We start from the raw sequence: 17,708 nt of genomic DNA on the forward strand, positions 1-17,708 counted from the left end.
TTTCAATATGCAAGTAACAGTTCAAAATCTTACTCTTGCATCAATCTAAAGGCAAAGAAGAAAAACCTGTACCTAATCAAAGAAGCAATACAGGTAGGAAATTCAGCCTCCTGTGTTTGTTGTTCTAGTGATCTAGATTGGTTCTGTATAGTCTTTTTGTGTCCTTCCAGTGTGAGCTACTCAGCTTTGTAGAAATTCAAAATTACGTGGATCCAAGCTTCTGATGAGATTCAATAAGCAATGCATTTAGTAGAATATGAACAACAGCTTCATAAACAATTCCATCATAATGCATCCCATCATTCGTACACCTCGGTCCACAATTCCAACTCAATGATTAAATATCCAACAACAAAAGAGGACCACTGTAACTGCACAAGATCCTGTTATTATGCAGTGCTCCATAATAAGCATGCCATATTTTATCATTCATCTTCTCCCTCTTCTCTTTTGTATTCAACATCTCATTTATCAACATCGGCATCCCAAGCCAGAACAAATATGGAGACCTAACAGATACAAAACCTGTCACAGGCCCATCCGTACTTAATTCTGGCAAAAAGGGTAATAAGGAAACCACCGAACTCCTCAAATTCTCCAACGCAATATCATAATCCGATGCATTGTTCACATGAAGCATATGCCACAACCTTGCTCCGATCACCAAGACATCAGGGTAAGTTCTATTTTGCTTAAACCCCACCATCAAATTCGTCAAATTAACCACATATGGAGCCCAAAAAAAATCCAATTTCATACCAATATCATCCACAACAATCTCATAATCATTATGCCTCTTAAACAAATCCTTCATGATCATTCCCATCCTTTTCTCATTCAAAATCAAACTTAACAAAGATTGCACAAGCAACCGAGCTTGTGAATCCCCAGCCACAACAACCCATGACCCATTAAGCAAATCTTTAACATCTCCACTCCCCAAGTTCTCAAAATCACAACCTTTCACCTTCCTATTTTTAGACCAATCTTATATCTTATTATGACCAACAGAATCATTACTACTATCACTATCATTACTACTGATAATACGAGGTTTCACATTCCAAACAACTTCATTAACCAAATTAATACAAGAGCCCTCATGATTATCAAAAACAGCAACAAATTGAATTGAAGTAACAAAATTAGAAACAGAAGGGAAATAAGGAGTCAAATGAACACCTACCGCTAGTGTGATAAAAAGGGCCCCACTAAAAAAAAGCATCTTGTTTCTGCCTAAATGGTAACCTGCCATTCCTACTGGTACAAATAACACCACATAAGCTGCCAATACTCCTATTTGTATGCCATCGAACATAATTGGCATAAAGTTTTGGTCTTTTTGGTTTGTTTCTGTTCAGATCAATGATGTCATGATTTGCTATTGATTCTTAAATGGAAAAAGGAAATGGAGAAGTGGGTTTTTTTTCTTGTTCAATGGATTTGTTGTTGGTGGTGGTGAAGATCAGAAATGGAGGAAAGATTGGTTTGGTATGGTATGGGGGGTTTGTGAATTGTAAATTAAGGGAAAAGGTTTTTTTTTTTCCTGGTTCGTTGATGTTAACTGGACAACCACAGTATAGTTTAATTTTTCACGAATAAGTTTCGGTAATCACCGATGATGTTTTTTTAGTTTATGTTTGGCACCGTGTTAACTTACGTGGTTGCAATTTAAAATAAAATATATAAGTTTTTAAAACATATTTTTAATTATAATTTTAAAATAATAGATTTAAAAAAATAAATGTGTGGTTAAAAATGATATAAAAAAAATATTGTTTGTAAAATAAATAAAAATCAGGTTTTTATAAACAAAAAATAAATTATTTTAATTTTTATAAAACCAATATTTAAAATAAAATTATATATAGAATTTAGTGTAAAAATAAAAAGTTATTTATCAAAACAAATGAAAGAATGATTTTATGGTATTGACGGGGATCAGTTGGACGTTAGCAAAATAAGTAAATGGGGCAAGGACAAAATTAAATTGGACATTAACAGGGACCACAAATTAATCCAAACTAGTATATTGGAGTTTTATAACGGATTAATAATATATATTTTTTAAAATATTAAAAAAAATAAAAATATATAGAAATGTTTTAAGTGTTTTGGGTTGATAACCGAACTCAAAGTTATTGGATCCTGTTGCTGCAAAACTCAAAGCTATTGAGTTTTGTTGGGAAGATAGATCCAAAACTATTTTTATGTGTTTATATGAGTGCACACACAAATAAACCTGGTATATAATATAAATAACTTTTTAATTTTTAATTTTTTGATCTTAGTAAATATATAATACTTTTAAGCTAGTCGATTACTTGTCAGAATTAGAGTTAATATCATAAAAACTAATCGCGATATCATAGAGAGTAACTATGATATTAGATAGCATGTGTAAGATTGTTTGGACACCAAACACTATCTTTTAGGATAACATTTGTAAAATCTTAGCATTCTCAACACAATAAGGTGGCGCGTGCACCTAAAACGCATTAGGTTTGAGGCTGACAATAATTTTTTTTGCCTCTTTCCTACCTTGAATTTAGCTTCAGCCCTTTTAAAAATTAAGATCAACCACTACAATTTATTTCTTTTTCATATTTGGTTCTTGTCTTTTTTATTACTATTTTTTAAATTTAAATAATCTATAAAATTACAAATAGTTTTTAATTTCACCCTATCATTTTTTAATCTATAAATAATTTATCAAATTACAAATATTTTTCAATTTACTCTGTGAGTTTTTAATTTTTTAAATTTGATCCTTATTTTTTTTATTGTTATTTTTTTTTTATTTGGGATAGTTTTAAAAAATAATTTTTTTCTTACTATTTCATACTCGATTTTTTTTCCTATCAAATTATATCTTTTTTTTTTTTAGCTATGTTTTTTGCCTTTGCAAGTTTTTTAATTAATATTTTTTAAGCTTCTTGATTGAACACAAATCCAAGATTTCATAAATTATAAGTTTTAGAAATTAGAATAAGATTTACTCGAGTTTTCTTGGTTTTTTTTTTTTTTAAAGATGAAGTTATTGCTTAATAAATCATCACATGAACACCAATCATTACTTGGAGCTTAATCTCTATTCATGCTGTTTGCAATTGTTAATTCCATAAAAGTAAAAAAAAGAAAAGAAAGGGTCCCTGGATTCGATCAATGAAAAGTTCAAAAAGCTGTCTAGCATATCATCTCTGTAAAACCTCAACTGTATCCAGTCACCTCCTTACTGGATATATAGCTGCTCATGTTTTCTATAACCACTCCATGATTTTTTCTTTCATCTTATTCTTAATTTCACGGTGTGGATGTAAAACTCCTTCACCGTGTTTGGTTGTGTGAACAGGCAGTTTGCATGATAGGAGGCCTTATTTTTCCTCAAAACATTTTTTGGCTTGCAATTTGAGCAAGCTCTACTCTTTTAAATACAACCTCAAAAGAATGCATGAGCTGTATATAAATTTTACAGACAGTCGCGTAGGCAGTTACATTATTTCACATTTAGAAGCCTGCATTAATTGTGTTCTGTTCTTTCAAAATTCAACGTTGTTATGACGGAAAAAAAACAGAGCTGGGATGTATGAAAACGCAAAGAAGAATTGAAAATGATTCCGATTCAAGTTCTTGTTAGACATTCATTCTTTGAGCAATCAAGTTATAATCTTACAGCAGTTAGAGACTATGATTATTGAAGGGGTACTGTCACATTCCCATGATACAAGTGTCTGGCTTCTTGTAGTGGTTAAGACAGTTCTGTGCCTGGGCTGGGTGTTCTTTTGCTTGACCATATACGGTTTCGATCGCAACTGCAACCCTAGCATTGGGATGCACCTCTTGCCATGGTAAGAAGTAAAACAGAGAAACACATTGCTTTTGTTTTTATGAGAAAATAAAAATGAAAACCTCGATCCCTTAGAAGATACTACCTGTTTTTCTTGGTGAAAAACATCAATTAACATGCTTTAATGTTACTTCATATCCGGCATGGCATAACAACTGTCCATCCTGGTGAGGACAAGCTTAATTTGTTTGAGCATGTTCGACTTGCAGAGTACCCATCACATAGTGGCTTGATAATCACAAAGTTTTAGTTACTTGTGGAGAAAGAAAACAAGAAAAAGACTTAGAGAATATTACGTGATGGGGTTTACATCTCCCATATAAATAAACCATCTGATCGTTCTCATCTTACACCCACCAGCAGAAAGAGAAGGGTTGCAGGAGAGACTGGGAAGAAGATGTCTAAGGAAGACTTGCTTCTCTTGGATTTCTGGATGAGCCCGTTTTGGATGAGGGTGAAAATAGCTTTGGCTGAGAAGAGATTGAACTATGAATCAAAAGAGAAGGATTTGTTTGATGGGAAGAGTGAGTTGTTGCTCAAATCAAACCCTATTTACTAGAAGGCGCCTGTGCTCTTACACAATGGTAAGCCACTGAAGGAGTTCGCTATCATCGTTGGCTACATTGATGAGAAATGGCCTTCACCCTCATTGCTGCCAGCTTGTGCATGTAGCCGTTCCCAAGCCTGTTTCTGGGCTGATTACATTGACAAGAAGGTTGGTTTCGAGCACTCTTTTTTTTTTTTTTACCTTGCATTTTGCTGCGTTAATCAATGAAGATGTATATTTGTGGCTACAAAATTAGCGTGGCAATAAGAAATGATGTTAAAGAGAAGTCACCCAAGTGCAAAAACAAACAAAAAGAGAGTGAGTTTATTTATTTATTTATTTGCTTTTGTTCATTGGCCAGCTATTTGATGCAACCTGCACTGTCTGGAAAAGCACGGGAGAGGCTGTGGGGGTAGCCAAGAAAGACTTCATTGAAGTTCTGAAGGTGTTAGAGGAAGCCCTTTGGGAGAAAAAATTCTTCGGTGGTGAAACCTTTGGGTTTGTCGATATAGTGGCAATCCCTATGGCCAACTGGTTTTATGCCAGTGAGAAGTTTGGAAACTTCACAGTCGAGGCCGAGTGTCCCAAACTATCAGCTTGGATTAAGAGGAGCATGCAGAGGAATAGTGTGGCCAAAGCTCTTCCGGACCCAGAATAGGTCTATGGCTTTGTTGTCATGTTCAGAAAGATGCAAGGCATTGAGAAGTCAAATGCATGCATATATGCCCCTTCAACTCTGTGCAATAATTAGATTTATGCACATTGTCAGCTTTCTGGTCCTTTCTTCTCTTTTTTCAGTAAGGGGAAAAAAATAAGGGAAAACCATTTTTCTCAACTCACTTGGCTACCTGTATCTGTGAATAAGAAAGGGATAATTCCATGGTTGTCTTCTTGTTGTATCAAAGGCATTGTGTTTGTGTGTGTGTGTGATCTACACTGAGAAGTGGCACAGTTGAAGTCACAATAGGGATGCAATCTATTCCTTGCCAGAAAACAGATCTCAGTACAAGCTTAACTCGTCCATTATGTTCATTGCAATTGCAAAACATCTACATGGAAGAATCATGAAAGAAGAGGAAAGGGCGAGGGGGTAAAGCATGCTAATTGTATACCAGTCCACAGCCAGAAGAAAACTACCTTTACATGTGTCGTTTACACTTTACAGTAAATGTACGAACACCCAGAAAAGAGTTGCACCCTCGTGTACTGTATGTCTCCAAACTTCAGAATTCCTAAAAATAGAAGAGAACATAAATTGTTAAGAGTTAAAAAATAACGTTCACCTTTAATTTGAGGAGATGGAATTGGTTCATGTCTGTTCTACAATTCATTCAGCGGACAAGCAAGCTTCTCAAACCAGACAAAATGACAGAACAAAATTGTAATACAAAGCCACAGCTAATGATAGTGCACAATGGAGGTTAAACTCAACTTCAAAAGAAGCACCACAAGACTAAGCAATGTTTCTCAAACTTATGAAACTAAAACACTTATGTGCAATAAAACAAGAACCTAGAATGATTACGGTTTGCTGTTCTAGAGTATCTGGATAATGCCTCGCTATTTCTTTAGTACAAAAGAAGGATGGGGAGACAAATGAGAAGAAAAGGAGAGAAAGCAACACAAAGGGAAATACTGCAAAGATTTCATACTTGAATATACTTGAATATTTTAATCAGCTGAAGTATCACAAGTCCACGCTTAACCACATGGCATGGTTCCTGATCCAAAGACAGTCTTCCAAGTTGTTTATGTTGGCATTTAATCAGATTGACGTTTCTTCACTTCATCAAGACAAGCTTGAACATCCTTGAATTCTTCTGTGTCAGAAAAGCTCCCGGCCTGAATTTTCAGATACATCATATTTATCATTGTTTACAAAACAATTGAAGAATAAATGTGAATGACTGAATTAGTTCATACAATGGACAGTCAACTAGGGCTAAAATGTTCACACTGACCAGGAAAAGACATGGAAAATACATTGCACCAATTCAATTTCTAGTAAAAATCATTAAATCATATATCTTGCCTGTCTAACTATGTTTTTCAGGTGCATCTCAGCTGTAGAGAGTTCACGATGACTACCAGTAGAGGATGAAATTTCCATGTACACCTTGCATAGTTCCAATGATGCACGTGCGTAAAGTTTAAATCGATCTCTATCTTTCCACAAATCAGATCCCTGAGAAAGAGTTTAACTAGTTAACAGAAATAATCAATTCTAACAATGGCATTTTAAACTAAAATAAATCTGTTTGTAAGGACATGATGAATATCTGCATCCGGCATGAGTGAATATCAAGCAATACCCAATAATGGTGCAGACTAAAAAAACTAGCAAACCCATCGAACCATAGGAGACAGTTATCGTAATTAATGTCATGGCCATCACATGTGGGTTTGGACATGGACACAGCATGGATTTTGGAAATATTTGGATAAGCTAATCCAAGGATCACCTATGAGCAAAAGATATCACAGGAGGAAACTTCAATCCAATTGGCGCATGAAAGCAATAAAAATTGTTTTCAGATGGTGGCAGGGACCACAGATTCAGGGGCTATTTTAAGAATTTGACTTGGTCTATCATTTAGTGTTAACTAAAGCTGCTTTAGAGAGAGCTCATCAAATTAATTTTTATCAGTGGTTAGTAGACTTTTTTCCTTCCAAGGACGGTTGACCAAACCTTGGACCGGGAGGCAATCACAACTTAGCAGCATAGGTTGCTAGTGTCAAACATGTGCGTTAGGAAAACGGAAGAAAAGAAACAATCAAGTTCAATATGCAAGGACAAGATCGAAGAATCTGAAAGGAAAAAGAAAATGACTTGTAAGGATAAGCTACTATAAGAGGGGCATTGGGCGTTGATGCAGATGCAAACGCCATGTGAATGAAGATGGATTGATAAACCAGAAAGATGGCGGCATAAGTTTTGGGTAGTGAGGATTGGGCTACCACCAAAAGAAACCTGTTAGTAGAATGAAGTGGTGCAGAACAAGCTTCAAGGCCAAAAGAGGACCGTATTGGAATAATTTTCTGCAACACTTCAATGGACGGTATTGAAAACTTGATGTAATTATGTGTAATGAAAACATACAAGCAAAAATTATGATTTGACAAGACCATAACACAAATGCATAGCCTACTCAGTCACATCCCTCCCTCCCTCCCTCCTTATGTGTAGTGAAAACATGACATAATTATGTGTAATGAAAACACACAAAAGTTATGATTTGACATGACCATAACAATGTCATGTTACGTATCAATTTGTTAAATGCATAGCCTACTCAGTCACATCCCTCCCTCCCTGTACATCATGCATATTTAACCCTAGCTAGTTTCAGAGTGAATCTTGGTTGTTGGTGTATGCATATTTAAGATTTCAGAATGTACAATTATCTCTCTTCTAATAGTAACTTGATTTATGATGCTACAGTAAGTGATATCAAAGAACTAACTTAACCCAATAGCTTAAGCTATTAGATGAGGTCCCCAGATATGATTTATATTATTCTCTAACATACTCCCTCAAGTAAAAGCCCAAACTTGCACAGGCCCACACTGTCTTATGCTTAATTTTTATCAAATAAATGGAGATGGTGAGATTTCAGAATGTACAATTATCTCTCTTCTAATAGTAACCTGATTTATGATGCTACAGTAAGTGATGTCAGAGAACCAACTTAACCCAATAACTTAAGCTATTAGGTGAGGTCTTAAGATATGATTTATATTATTCTTTAACACCCCCCTCAAGTAAAAGCCCTTTGGGCTTGAAACTTGCGGAGGCCCACACTATCTTATGCTTAATTTTTATCAAATAAATGGAGATGGTGAAATTCAAACTAACTTAAGCTATTAGGTGAGGTCTTAAGATATGATTTATATTATTCTCTAACAAATGAATGACTAGAAAACTAGAAAATTGATGTAATTATATGTAATGAAAGCATACACACAAAAATTATGATTTGACAAGACCATAACATGACGTGTTAAGTATCAATTTGTTGAATGCATAGCCTACTCAGTCACATATACAATGATTGTGTACTACAAACAAGCTCCAGAAATGAATCAAAAGCAGTAATATTGAGTCGCAATAACATAATATAATAAGTATTACTCTATATGCATATACCTGATATGATCTAACTTGCTTCAATAGGGCTTCAGAGCACATTGTAAGATCTCCTTTAAGTTTGTGCCACCTTGCATATAAGCCCCAAATATCTGCTCTACTTACTCTTTTAACTATCTGAAACGTAAAACAGAGATATTAAAATGAATCTACCATATTTATAACACGTCTATATGCCACTTTTTTCAATAAAGATAATCAAAACAATCAGAAATATATGATTGCAGCCATTCAAACTTAATCAAAATCGCCAATAACAAGATTTTAAAGCCCATTTAGTTTTGAACATGCTAAATGCAGTAATCAACAGACAGACATCACAGAATGAATGAAAGAGATTACTTATGAAATTGTACAAATCTAATCATCAAAACTGTGCCCAAAATGGTAAACACTATAATATGCACATGCATGAAACTTTGCTATGGAAAAGGGTAACATTAAAGTATTTGCAAACCTGCTGTAGGATTTTTCCAAGCAACTCCACCAGCTGCTCAGTTTCGCGTGACCTTCCAACTGCAATTCTTTGTTCTGCCTCGTTTATGGAATCATTATGAGAATCATCAGGGCAATGTTGAGTGGTAAGACTAGTATCATCCGACACACTGGGGGGCTTAAAAGGTCTCCTTGAAATCCTCTCTTCTATTTCTAACATAATTCTCTCTAATATATCAGCATCAATTTCTTTACCAGTAGCTTTGCCACTGGTTATATTCAAAACCATCCGAACAGCTTCCAGAGCCTGCAAAACCATGACAAAAATATTCTACTATTAACATGTCAGTCAACAAGTTCTATGATGTGCCAAAGTGGAATTTTATAAATCAGTGCTGCAGAGTCACATGCAGTACAGCACTAGCATTTTAAACAGAATTGTGTCCCTGAGAGCCTGCTTAAAGCATATCCTATGATGCTTAAACATCTTTAAAATTTGACATCAGATCAGAATGCACCTGATGGTAGTTCTAGAAACATGTTGAATGTGGACTTATATGCAGGGTGAAAGGAACAAAGTGCATATGCAGGTGTACCTTATGAACATTGCCAACATCCAAGGCAACATGACTAAATTGTGCCCACATCTGCCAGCTGTCTCGTCTATCATGAAGTTATATGCCAACTTTAGTACAAAGAAAGAAAATGTGAACATGCACATCCAGTATTTAACAAGGTAAGACATACATACTTGAACTTCAGGGCTTCATTGAATGCAATGAAGGCCTCTTCGCTCCTCTTCCTTAGCATATGTCTGTTGTCAATGAGGGGTGCCATAATTAAGAATGAAGATGGCCGTTCTCAAAGAATGAAAAAGATTGTGTGTGTGACATTTAAGCATCTAGAAATAATTATCCTTCAGCAAACATAATGTCAATATAAGATAATTAAAAGAGCATTATATCAAGGGTAGTCCAGTACTACTGCCTGCAACAAAGGGCCACAATTGGAAAGTGTCCTTGATAGTTGTTTATGCTTTAGCTGCAGCTTCCCTAGTGGTCTAGTAGTATTTATGGTTTTATGTTCCACCATGTCAAGGTCATTGGTAATTTGTATCGTTGTTTGTTTGGGGGGGGGGGGGGGGGCTTTGATGCATTAAGAGAGAGAGAGAGAGAGAGAGTCAATTTGGGATGGACAATCAGAAAAATAACTTAAGTGAATATAACATACAAACAAGCAATATTATTCCAAGCCTCCCCATTCTCAGGATCAAATTGAACAGCTTTAGTAAACCCAACCAGTGCCTTATCAACATCCCTAGCCTGCATCATTATTTCAAGTAAGTCTTAAAATCTGTAACCACGCAGTAAAAAGAGTTTTCAATATGTTCTAGATGCACAAGTTACCTTCAATGCAGCAGAACCAAGAGCAAACCAACCATCTGGATATAAAGAATTCAGGGCCAGTGCAGCCTCCCTGTAATTAAACCAAGAAATAGTTTGCAATCAGGATCTATCCCTGTTTGACAATATAATCAGATTCAATTGTAGAAGTAGAAAAGGATGGGGAACAGGTAAACATACCACATGATTTTAGATGTTTCATAGTCTCCTCTATTGTAAGCGCTACGAGCAAGAGATCGCTGGCATACAGAAAGCAATAATATTAAAAATGCATCATCATATAAGCAAATCATTGACAATTTATTTGTATTGAATGAAAATCACCTTGGCTCGTGCAGACTTATTATTTGAAACTTCAAGGGCTTTTTCATAACAGCTATCATCATTTGTAACATCGCCCAACGAACACCTGCAAAATAGTTCTCACATGTGAAATGGAGTATGCTAACCATTCAGTTGAGAGAGACCAAGCAAAAACTGTGACTAATTGAGTTACTTGCATTATCACATTCCTTTTTGTTCATGAATGTGCAAATTACATCAGAGAATAAATGAAGAGGAGAAACATATAGAATATTTCGAGAACAAATTAAAACCATAACATCTTTCTTGGAAAGCAAAGGAGCTCAAATCTCAATTTCAACTAAAAATGAAAGTAGGAAATATCATTGCAAAATGGGTCCATTGAGTGCACATGCGCATGAACACACAGAACATATATATATATATAGGAGCAAGGAATACAAAGATTATTAAATGGAAGAAAATAAAACCAAAAGGGCCTTTTAGTTCATCTAAATATCAGCTAAGTGACACGTAATTCTAAATGCTCATAAGCAGGTTGCAGGAGGCCAAGTAACAATTTTGCGTGTCATGCTGTAAAAACTACTTCGATAGAGAATGATTGTTTTAGCATTCTAGAAACCTGATCTAAATATCACAAATTAAAGCACAGGAAGTCACTTCTACAAGTTTTTACAGCCATTTGTGCTCCCAAAACACATCTGAGTGCATAAACAATAGAGCTCCACCCTACTTGAGGAAACATGCCATTCTCCACAAGAAACAACAAGCATATTCCACATTTCCTAAGCTGGAAGACAATGTTGAAAAAGCTGACATCTAGCATATATTAAGGTGTAACCAATTCCTTAAAATACAAAAAAAGAAAGAAAGAAGGAACCTTCATTGTTGTGCAACTTACTAATCTAAACAAACCTCACTGTTCTAGTGTTTGAAAACTGAAATTTTAATGTAAGAAAAAAAAAAACTGAGTTGGCCTACCTTTCTTAATTCAATTTGATTAAACTCTTTAACAGAAATTAATTTGGTTCAAGCTGAAGTTCTTTTTTTTTGCATTTTATAGTATGGTCACACCATATTCAGAAATTGCTGTCCTTCCCAGGCGTTTTTTTCTCAAAATGTTAGAGAATCATTGAGCCATCTTTCTCCCAGGAAAAGAAAACAGCACAACCACAACAACAATTGAACTTAATAAGAGCAATTGCTTTAACATAAGATTAGTCGAATTACTAGAGATTAATCCATTACATACACTTTACATCCCCTTCGATCTCACAGCATTCACTAGCTCAACATGAGCTCATCAGTGATGTCTGTCTTGGATAAGAAAATCTTTCTCAATGACAATAATAGCTTATAAAAACCTGAACTTACTACTTGATTACCATAGTTTCACAAATCAAACAGGAAAAAAGAAAGAAAGACTTGAAAGAGAATATTAAATAAATGGATTCAAACATACCATAACCTTGGGTCGTTGGGCATTTCAGACAGCCGTTTCTTGATGAGTTGAACAGCTGCTGCCTTTTTCTCCAATAAGCTGTTTTTTATGCAGTAACTTGTATGAGACTCCCATTGGCAGCAGGAAACAAAAAAAAAAAAACAAAAGTGCAAAAAATTGACAAGAAGAGATAAGAACAAGTTGATGTCAGTTTGACCAAGGCTATCATGGGTGATGATCTCACCAGTAGCAGTATATTAAGTTGTCCCATAACTCTAAACTCTCAAAGATTGTAATTGCCTCTCCCATCAAACCACAACTAATTAGAAGTTCACCATGTTCTCTAAATCAGAAAAAAATGAAACAAGGAATTAGAAATAATCAAGAGAATAATTAAACTCATTTTCAATTTTAACAAATATTTCATATCACTAAAATGTACTTAAGGAACTATAAATGGAAATTGCAGACAGAAGGAAAAAAAATTTACTTTCGCAGGGCAGGAATAGTAGGTATATTAGCGACATAACAAAATGGAATCCTTTGTGCCACTCCAGGCAAAGAGTTGTGCATGCCCTCAACCTGAAATAATTGCAAACAGTATCTGTGAAATTCTCAATCAAACAACTCCCTTCTGCACTCCCCCCCAAGGGAGTGTTAGAGAACTCAAATACCCTAGCATTGAAAAGGTAGTAGTGGTACATGGAGCAAAGTGGTGGAGAAATAATTAGTGCTGGATGCTATACTGAATAACAATTACAAAAGGTTAAGGAACATAATTTACTGGCAAGGATTAACAAGAAAAATACTATTATTATATGCAGTCACTGAAAGGGCATGAATTTAAATACAAGAAGCCTGTATAGACCTCAACTTAGTATCATGTTTTACCATTCTCTGTTTTTCCTCCCTTATATAGTTACAAAATTTAGCTCTGATCCCATGTTATATCATAAATATAGAATATTCTCAGCTTCCACAAAAGCCTTAACAGAAGGTCAAATCATTATTGTATTTCCTATGAGCAATAGTTAAGCTCTTTGAGTCACGTGTTTTTTGGCTGTTGTTCAGACACATTCAGATGGTAAGCCTCTTTTCCCTCTTTTCTCTGTTTTTTTTTTTTTATTTAGGAAAAAAAAAACGTTGAGGATGATTTTGTGACAGACAATGTGGACAGCATTTAGTCATAATCGCATGCCATAGCATAATTATTAGAAGGAAAAGATCAAATAACCCAAAATTTCCCAATTCTTGATTGTGTTTAGCGTATTTCTTGTACCAATAATTATGTATTTAGCACAAACAGGTGCTGACAATTTAAAGAAATCTTGGGAAATGGATGGGAAGAACAAATGATTCAAAAGGAAAATGTAAATAACGAAGCCCAAACAACTTAATATTAACAGAAGACCAGACTGATATGGGAGAAGGATGTGCAGCATACCAATTTCTCCATCATCTCTAAAGCACGCTGCTTTGTGCGAGTACGAGTTTTTTCCCATCGGATACGTAGGAGGTCACAAAAACACCGTAACTAAACAAGGAAATCAAGCAGGAACATGAAAATTAGATCATTTTTCTTACTAAATGCATGACAAAATACTTGCAAGCATAAAACCTTCAATGCTTCAGAAGCAACCCTTGCACATATAGACGACAACCACAAAACACAGCCACATGTAGATTCAAATGGACTGTGTCTGATGAAAGTGCTAATATCAATTATTGTTTAAATTCAAAAGTTAAAAACTAACTAATTTCTCTTTCCCTGAAGGACAATATTGGCAAAAATCAATGAGTTCATACACCATATTAATAAAAAAGTTGTTAAAAAGCTCAATGAGCCAAGGACCTCAAGTGCACTTATCCCCTCTGTAATTTTCTTTTTGATGCGATATCTACTACTCAAGGAAACAAAAAGTACAAGCTTCTATCAACTTACAGTAAAGAATGATGTGGGCTGAGAATCGATGGTCTCTATGAATGGAGCCATATCCCATCCTGAAACAGAAATTACAGCATAACTAAACAAAAGAGGAGCCACCAATATCTATTGTTCAAACCACTGCACCCCTTAACAATAGAGACATGAAAGAAATTAGACGGAAGAGTATTTGATTGAATCTTAAACTATTAGATCAAGGGATTCATATATCATGTAACACCAATCAAGCACCCACATAAAGAGAGTGAGAGTCCTTAAAACTCCTCGCATACAAGTTTTTTTTTTTTTAAAAAAAAAAAACACCCTAACAAATGCAAATAAAGAAGGCCAATAAAAATGAACAGCAAGTACATCAAAGAATCAAACAACCTACCGTGTTCAACAAACACAATGGGTTTTTGCCTAGTCTCAGTCAACTCAGAAGGTCCAGGAAAATTAGGCCTTAAAAGAAGAAATTTTGTGCCAACCACAAGGGGAAAGGTACATAGCATCCCCTATAATCTACTTGAAAAATAATTAAAAAAAGAAGAAGACAGCTTCTACTATATTTCCAAAAGGGCCACTGCATAAGCATCCTTCGCTACCCTCAAATATACAAGAGAGCATTCCATGCTTTACCACACCATCTACTTCCAAAAGAATATTAATGTGAGAATATTAGAATTTCTGTTCCACATGAACTTTATGGTGAACCAGAGTTAAATTGGGGATTAAGGAAACAGTTTATTGGTCATTACTTAGATGCAGTTAAAACTGGCTAGTTTCTATTGGAATAAGTAATATGGGGTTGATCACAAAACTCAATCAGACAGTTCATTTCACAGATCAGACGTATTCAAGAAACTTACTTTGAAGCTCATCATGTCGACTGCTTATTTCAATCAAAAGGCACCGTGCCAGAATCACTGCCTGTTGAACTGCTTTTAAAGGGGCAGCACCATGAGGAGCAACATTTTGATTACCTTGTGCTCCAATTTCAGACTTTTCACCAGTCTCCACTAATACTGGTGTCCTATGAATGTCAGAGGCTTCAGATATTTCATGCTGATCATTCTTAGCAGTAGTAGAATCATGTGTCTTGATGCCAGGGCTCATTGTGGAGCTGATACCACCAGTGTGTGATGAGCTTCTATCCACAACAAGTAGCCTTTGTTGCTTCGGTTCTACCTGTGTACAAGAATGATCCCTGAAGCCAATAAGGAAACTTCCAAAAGATTCAGAAATAGTGCATTTAAAATTATTTACCTGATGCACGGTTCGATAGCCAAGAACCCCTGTAAGGGAAAGCTGAATCCCTGATGCTACTTCAGCTGATTCAAGATGCAGTCTGACACCGCAGAAATACTTCAGAAAAAAGAATTTAAAGGCAGAAAACTAAGTGATTAAAAGACTAATTACTTAAAGATCTGTTATGGCCAACATCTACATATTTTGAAGTAACCTCGCCTGGATTTACTATTTTTTTTCAAGATTCGTTACTTATGTTCAACAAAATGTGTAAATCAAGAAATTGCACCAATTTTATGGAAGCAAACAAACGAAACTACATCGAATTAAGCCTTGCTTTAATGCTAACAGCATTAATCAGAAAGTATAACAAAACAAAGTCACATGAATACAAAAACTATTGTAACTGATAAACAGAACGATAGGAAGGTTTCACAGCAAAAAGGAAACAGATAAACATCTCCAGAATAATTTTTCTAATCTCTGACTACATAAGGATACAATACAAGTTAGGTCAAAAGTTAGGTCAACCTCAAAGCTTAAGTTAACAAATATCTAATACCTGCACGAATCGACATGTCCATAGGTCTGTTCCATTATTCCTGCTTCCAAGTGGACTGTTGAGACAATATCAGCTGCTTCTTCATTACCCAACTCATCACCCCAGTAATTTGCTACATGTTCCAAGGTGCCAAAATGCCGTAGGGTTTCACCCATAGACACTTGCAATAAATCAAATAATGAAGAGGATAGCTCATCCAAAATCCTTTGTTCAATAAGCAAGACTCTAGCAAGCCACCATGAAATGCTTCTGATTCCATATGCCGAAGAGATGCTTCCTTCAAATAACAAATCTTTTGCCTTCATGACCAACATTTTAGCAAAAACTATACACTACAGAACAACAAAACAAAATTGATTGGTATGAACAATTCAAATTCAATAAGCTAGATGTTTTTATGAACAAGATAAAAACCACAATTCATTTCCTGCTATCAATGAATAAAACATGAAACAACTGAAAAGGGAAAACTTTACACGACAGTTGCCCTCAAAAACACTATTTCACTTTATGCATAACTAAAAATTATAGACCCAACTCATCATTTTGCAAATTAAATACACCAATGAATTGCATTAGCAAACCAAAATATCAGTACCTCAAGATTAGAGAACTTCCCAAGCAAATGGGCGCCATCTGATATAAGCTGATTTCGAGCCCAACTATCCCATTCTATAGATTCTTCAACTTTCAATAGCAAAGGGCATTCAGGTATCTCACTCACTGGCCTAAAAAACAAATTTAATAAACACCAAAAAACGAAAAACAAATCCATCAATAAAAATCATATATATATATATATATATATATATATACAGACAAACAAATTCATAATTAAAAAAAATTGAACAAAAATAATAAATATATATATACACACACACATAAATAAAATAATCAAATCCCACTTGAAAAATGTACCAAAGAAAGGGGAAAAAAGCCTACCCAGTAATGTTACCCTGAATGAAGCAAAAGAACGCAGCAATAGCAACACAAATAACCAGAATAACTCTGAAACCATCTTCTTCATCGCCGCCGCCGCCGCCGCCATCCCTTATAAACTGCTCAACTCGCTCCACCAACTCATTGTAAACTCGGTCGGGTGACTTAGTTGAGTCAAGCTGTGTTGACGCAATGACGAGTTTGGCAGAGTCAGAGAAGAGAGCTTGGAGGTAATTTCCTGATTGGATACAAGTGAGGAGGAAATTGATGTGGGAGTGAAGGTTGTTAGGATCGGACGGTGGACGTGGAGAAGGGGAATCAGACGGCGGAGGCGGCGTTGTTAGGGTGCAGCGGAGGAGACGGAGTTCGTAACCGCGGAGGATTTGAGCCATGGTGTTTAACTGGAAGAGATATGGCGGTGCTGGCGGTGTGCTTTTGTAGGGTTTAAGGTAAGGAAAAGAGCCGTTGTGAGGAGTTTAAGGTTAGTTAACAGTTTCTAAGTTATTTTTCTAAGATGTTTTTTGTAAGCTAATATTTAAGTTTTAATATTATGAAATTGTTATGTTTATATATATATATATATGCAGTACTTAGAAAAAAAAATTTATTGAGGGTTTTATTATCTTTTAGTATAATAATATGGCATTAGAATAAACATATTTTTATTTGAAAGTGTTATTTTTAATTATATGTTATGTGAATATAACTAATAAAAATTTCATGAATATCACTCTAATACATATTTTTTTTAATTAATAAAAATTTTTCAAAAAGAATAATATAAATTTGGTGAATTATTTTGTTCAAATGAGTAGAATTCATATAAGACAATAATAAAAAAAAAAAATAAGGATCCAATTCAATAATTTAATGAACTTGTAGTTTTATTGTTTTTTTTTTTATTTTGATATA

The 17,708-nt window shown here is 34.9% G+C and overlaps 1 protein-coding gene and 2 pseudogenes across 4 annotated transcripts; 1 reads left to right on the plus strand and 2 right to left on the minus strand.

Annotated features, from left to right (window-relative positions):
• Positions 1–202: 202 nt before the first annotated feature.
• On the minus strand, positions 203–1,318 carry LOC118030342 (protein ALTERED XYLOGLUCAN 9-like; annotated as a pseudogene).
• Positions 1,319–4,212: 2,894 nt separating this feature from the next.
• Positions 4,213–5,317, plus strand: LOC118030319 (probable glutathione S-transferase parC; annotated as a pseudogene).
• A 29-nt stretch (positions 5,318–5,346) lies between these two features.
• LOC118030343 (uncharacterized) lies at positions 5,347–17,318 on the minus strand. 4 transcript variants are annotated; one of them, XR_004684309.2, is made up of 21 exons: positions 16,800–17,318; positions 16,456–16,585; positions 15,858–16,189; positions 15,314–15,395; positions 14,917–15,235; positions 14,066–14,124; positions 13,568–13,657; positions 12,614–12,705; positions 12,368–12,466; positions 12,145–12,222; positions 10,704–10,788; positions 10,560–10,618; positions 10,383–10,452; positions 10,207–10,298; positions 9,728–9,790; positions 9,573–9,639; positions 8,999–9,283; positions 8,542–8,658; positions 6,427–6,579; positions 6,057–6,236; positions 5,347–5,626 (listed from the first exon to the last, which is right to left on the minus strand). XR_004684309.2 is itself a non-coding variant. In XM_035034405.2 (20 exons), exons 1-20 carry the CDS (start codon positions 17,186–17,188, stop codon positions 6,156–6,158), a joined length of 2,742 nt encoding a protein of 913 aa, XP_034890296.1. In that variant the 5' UTR covers positions 17,189–17,318; the 3' UTR covers positions 5,827–6,155. The 4 variants fall into 4 exon arrangements, 1 of the variants encoding a protein (XP_034890296.1); XR_004684308.2 differs by having other exon boundaries at positions 6,047–6,236; XR_012169733.1 differs by lacking the exon at positions 16,800–17,318 and having other exon boundaries at positions 6,047–6,236; positions 15,858–16,134; positions 16,456–16,564.
• Between the last annotated feature and the right edge of the window lie 390 nt (positions 17,319–17,708).

The sequence above is a fragment of the Populus alba genome, chromosome 4 (assembly GCF_005239225.2).
Source record: "Populus alba chromosome 4, ASM523922v2, whole genome shotgun sequence".
Classification (NCBI taxonomy): domain Eukaryota; kingdom Viridiplantae; phylum Streptophyta; class Magnoliopsida; order Malpighiales; family Salicaceae; genus Populus; species Populus alba.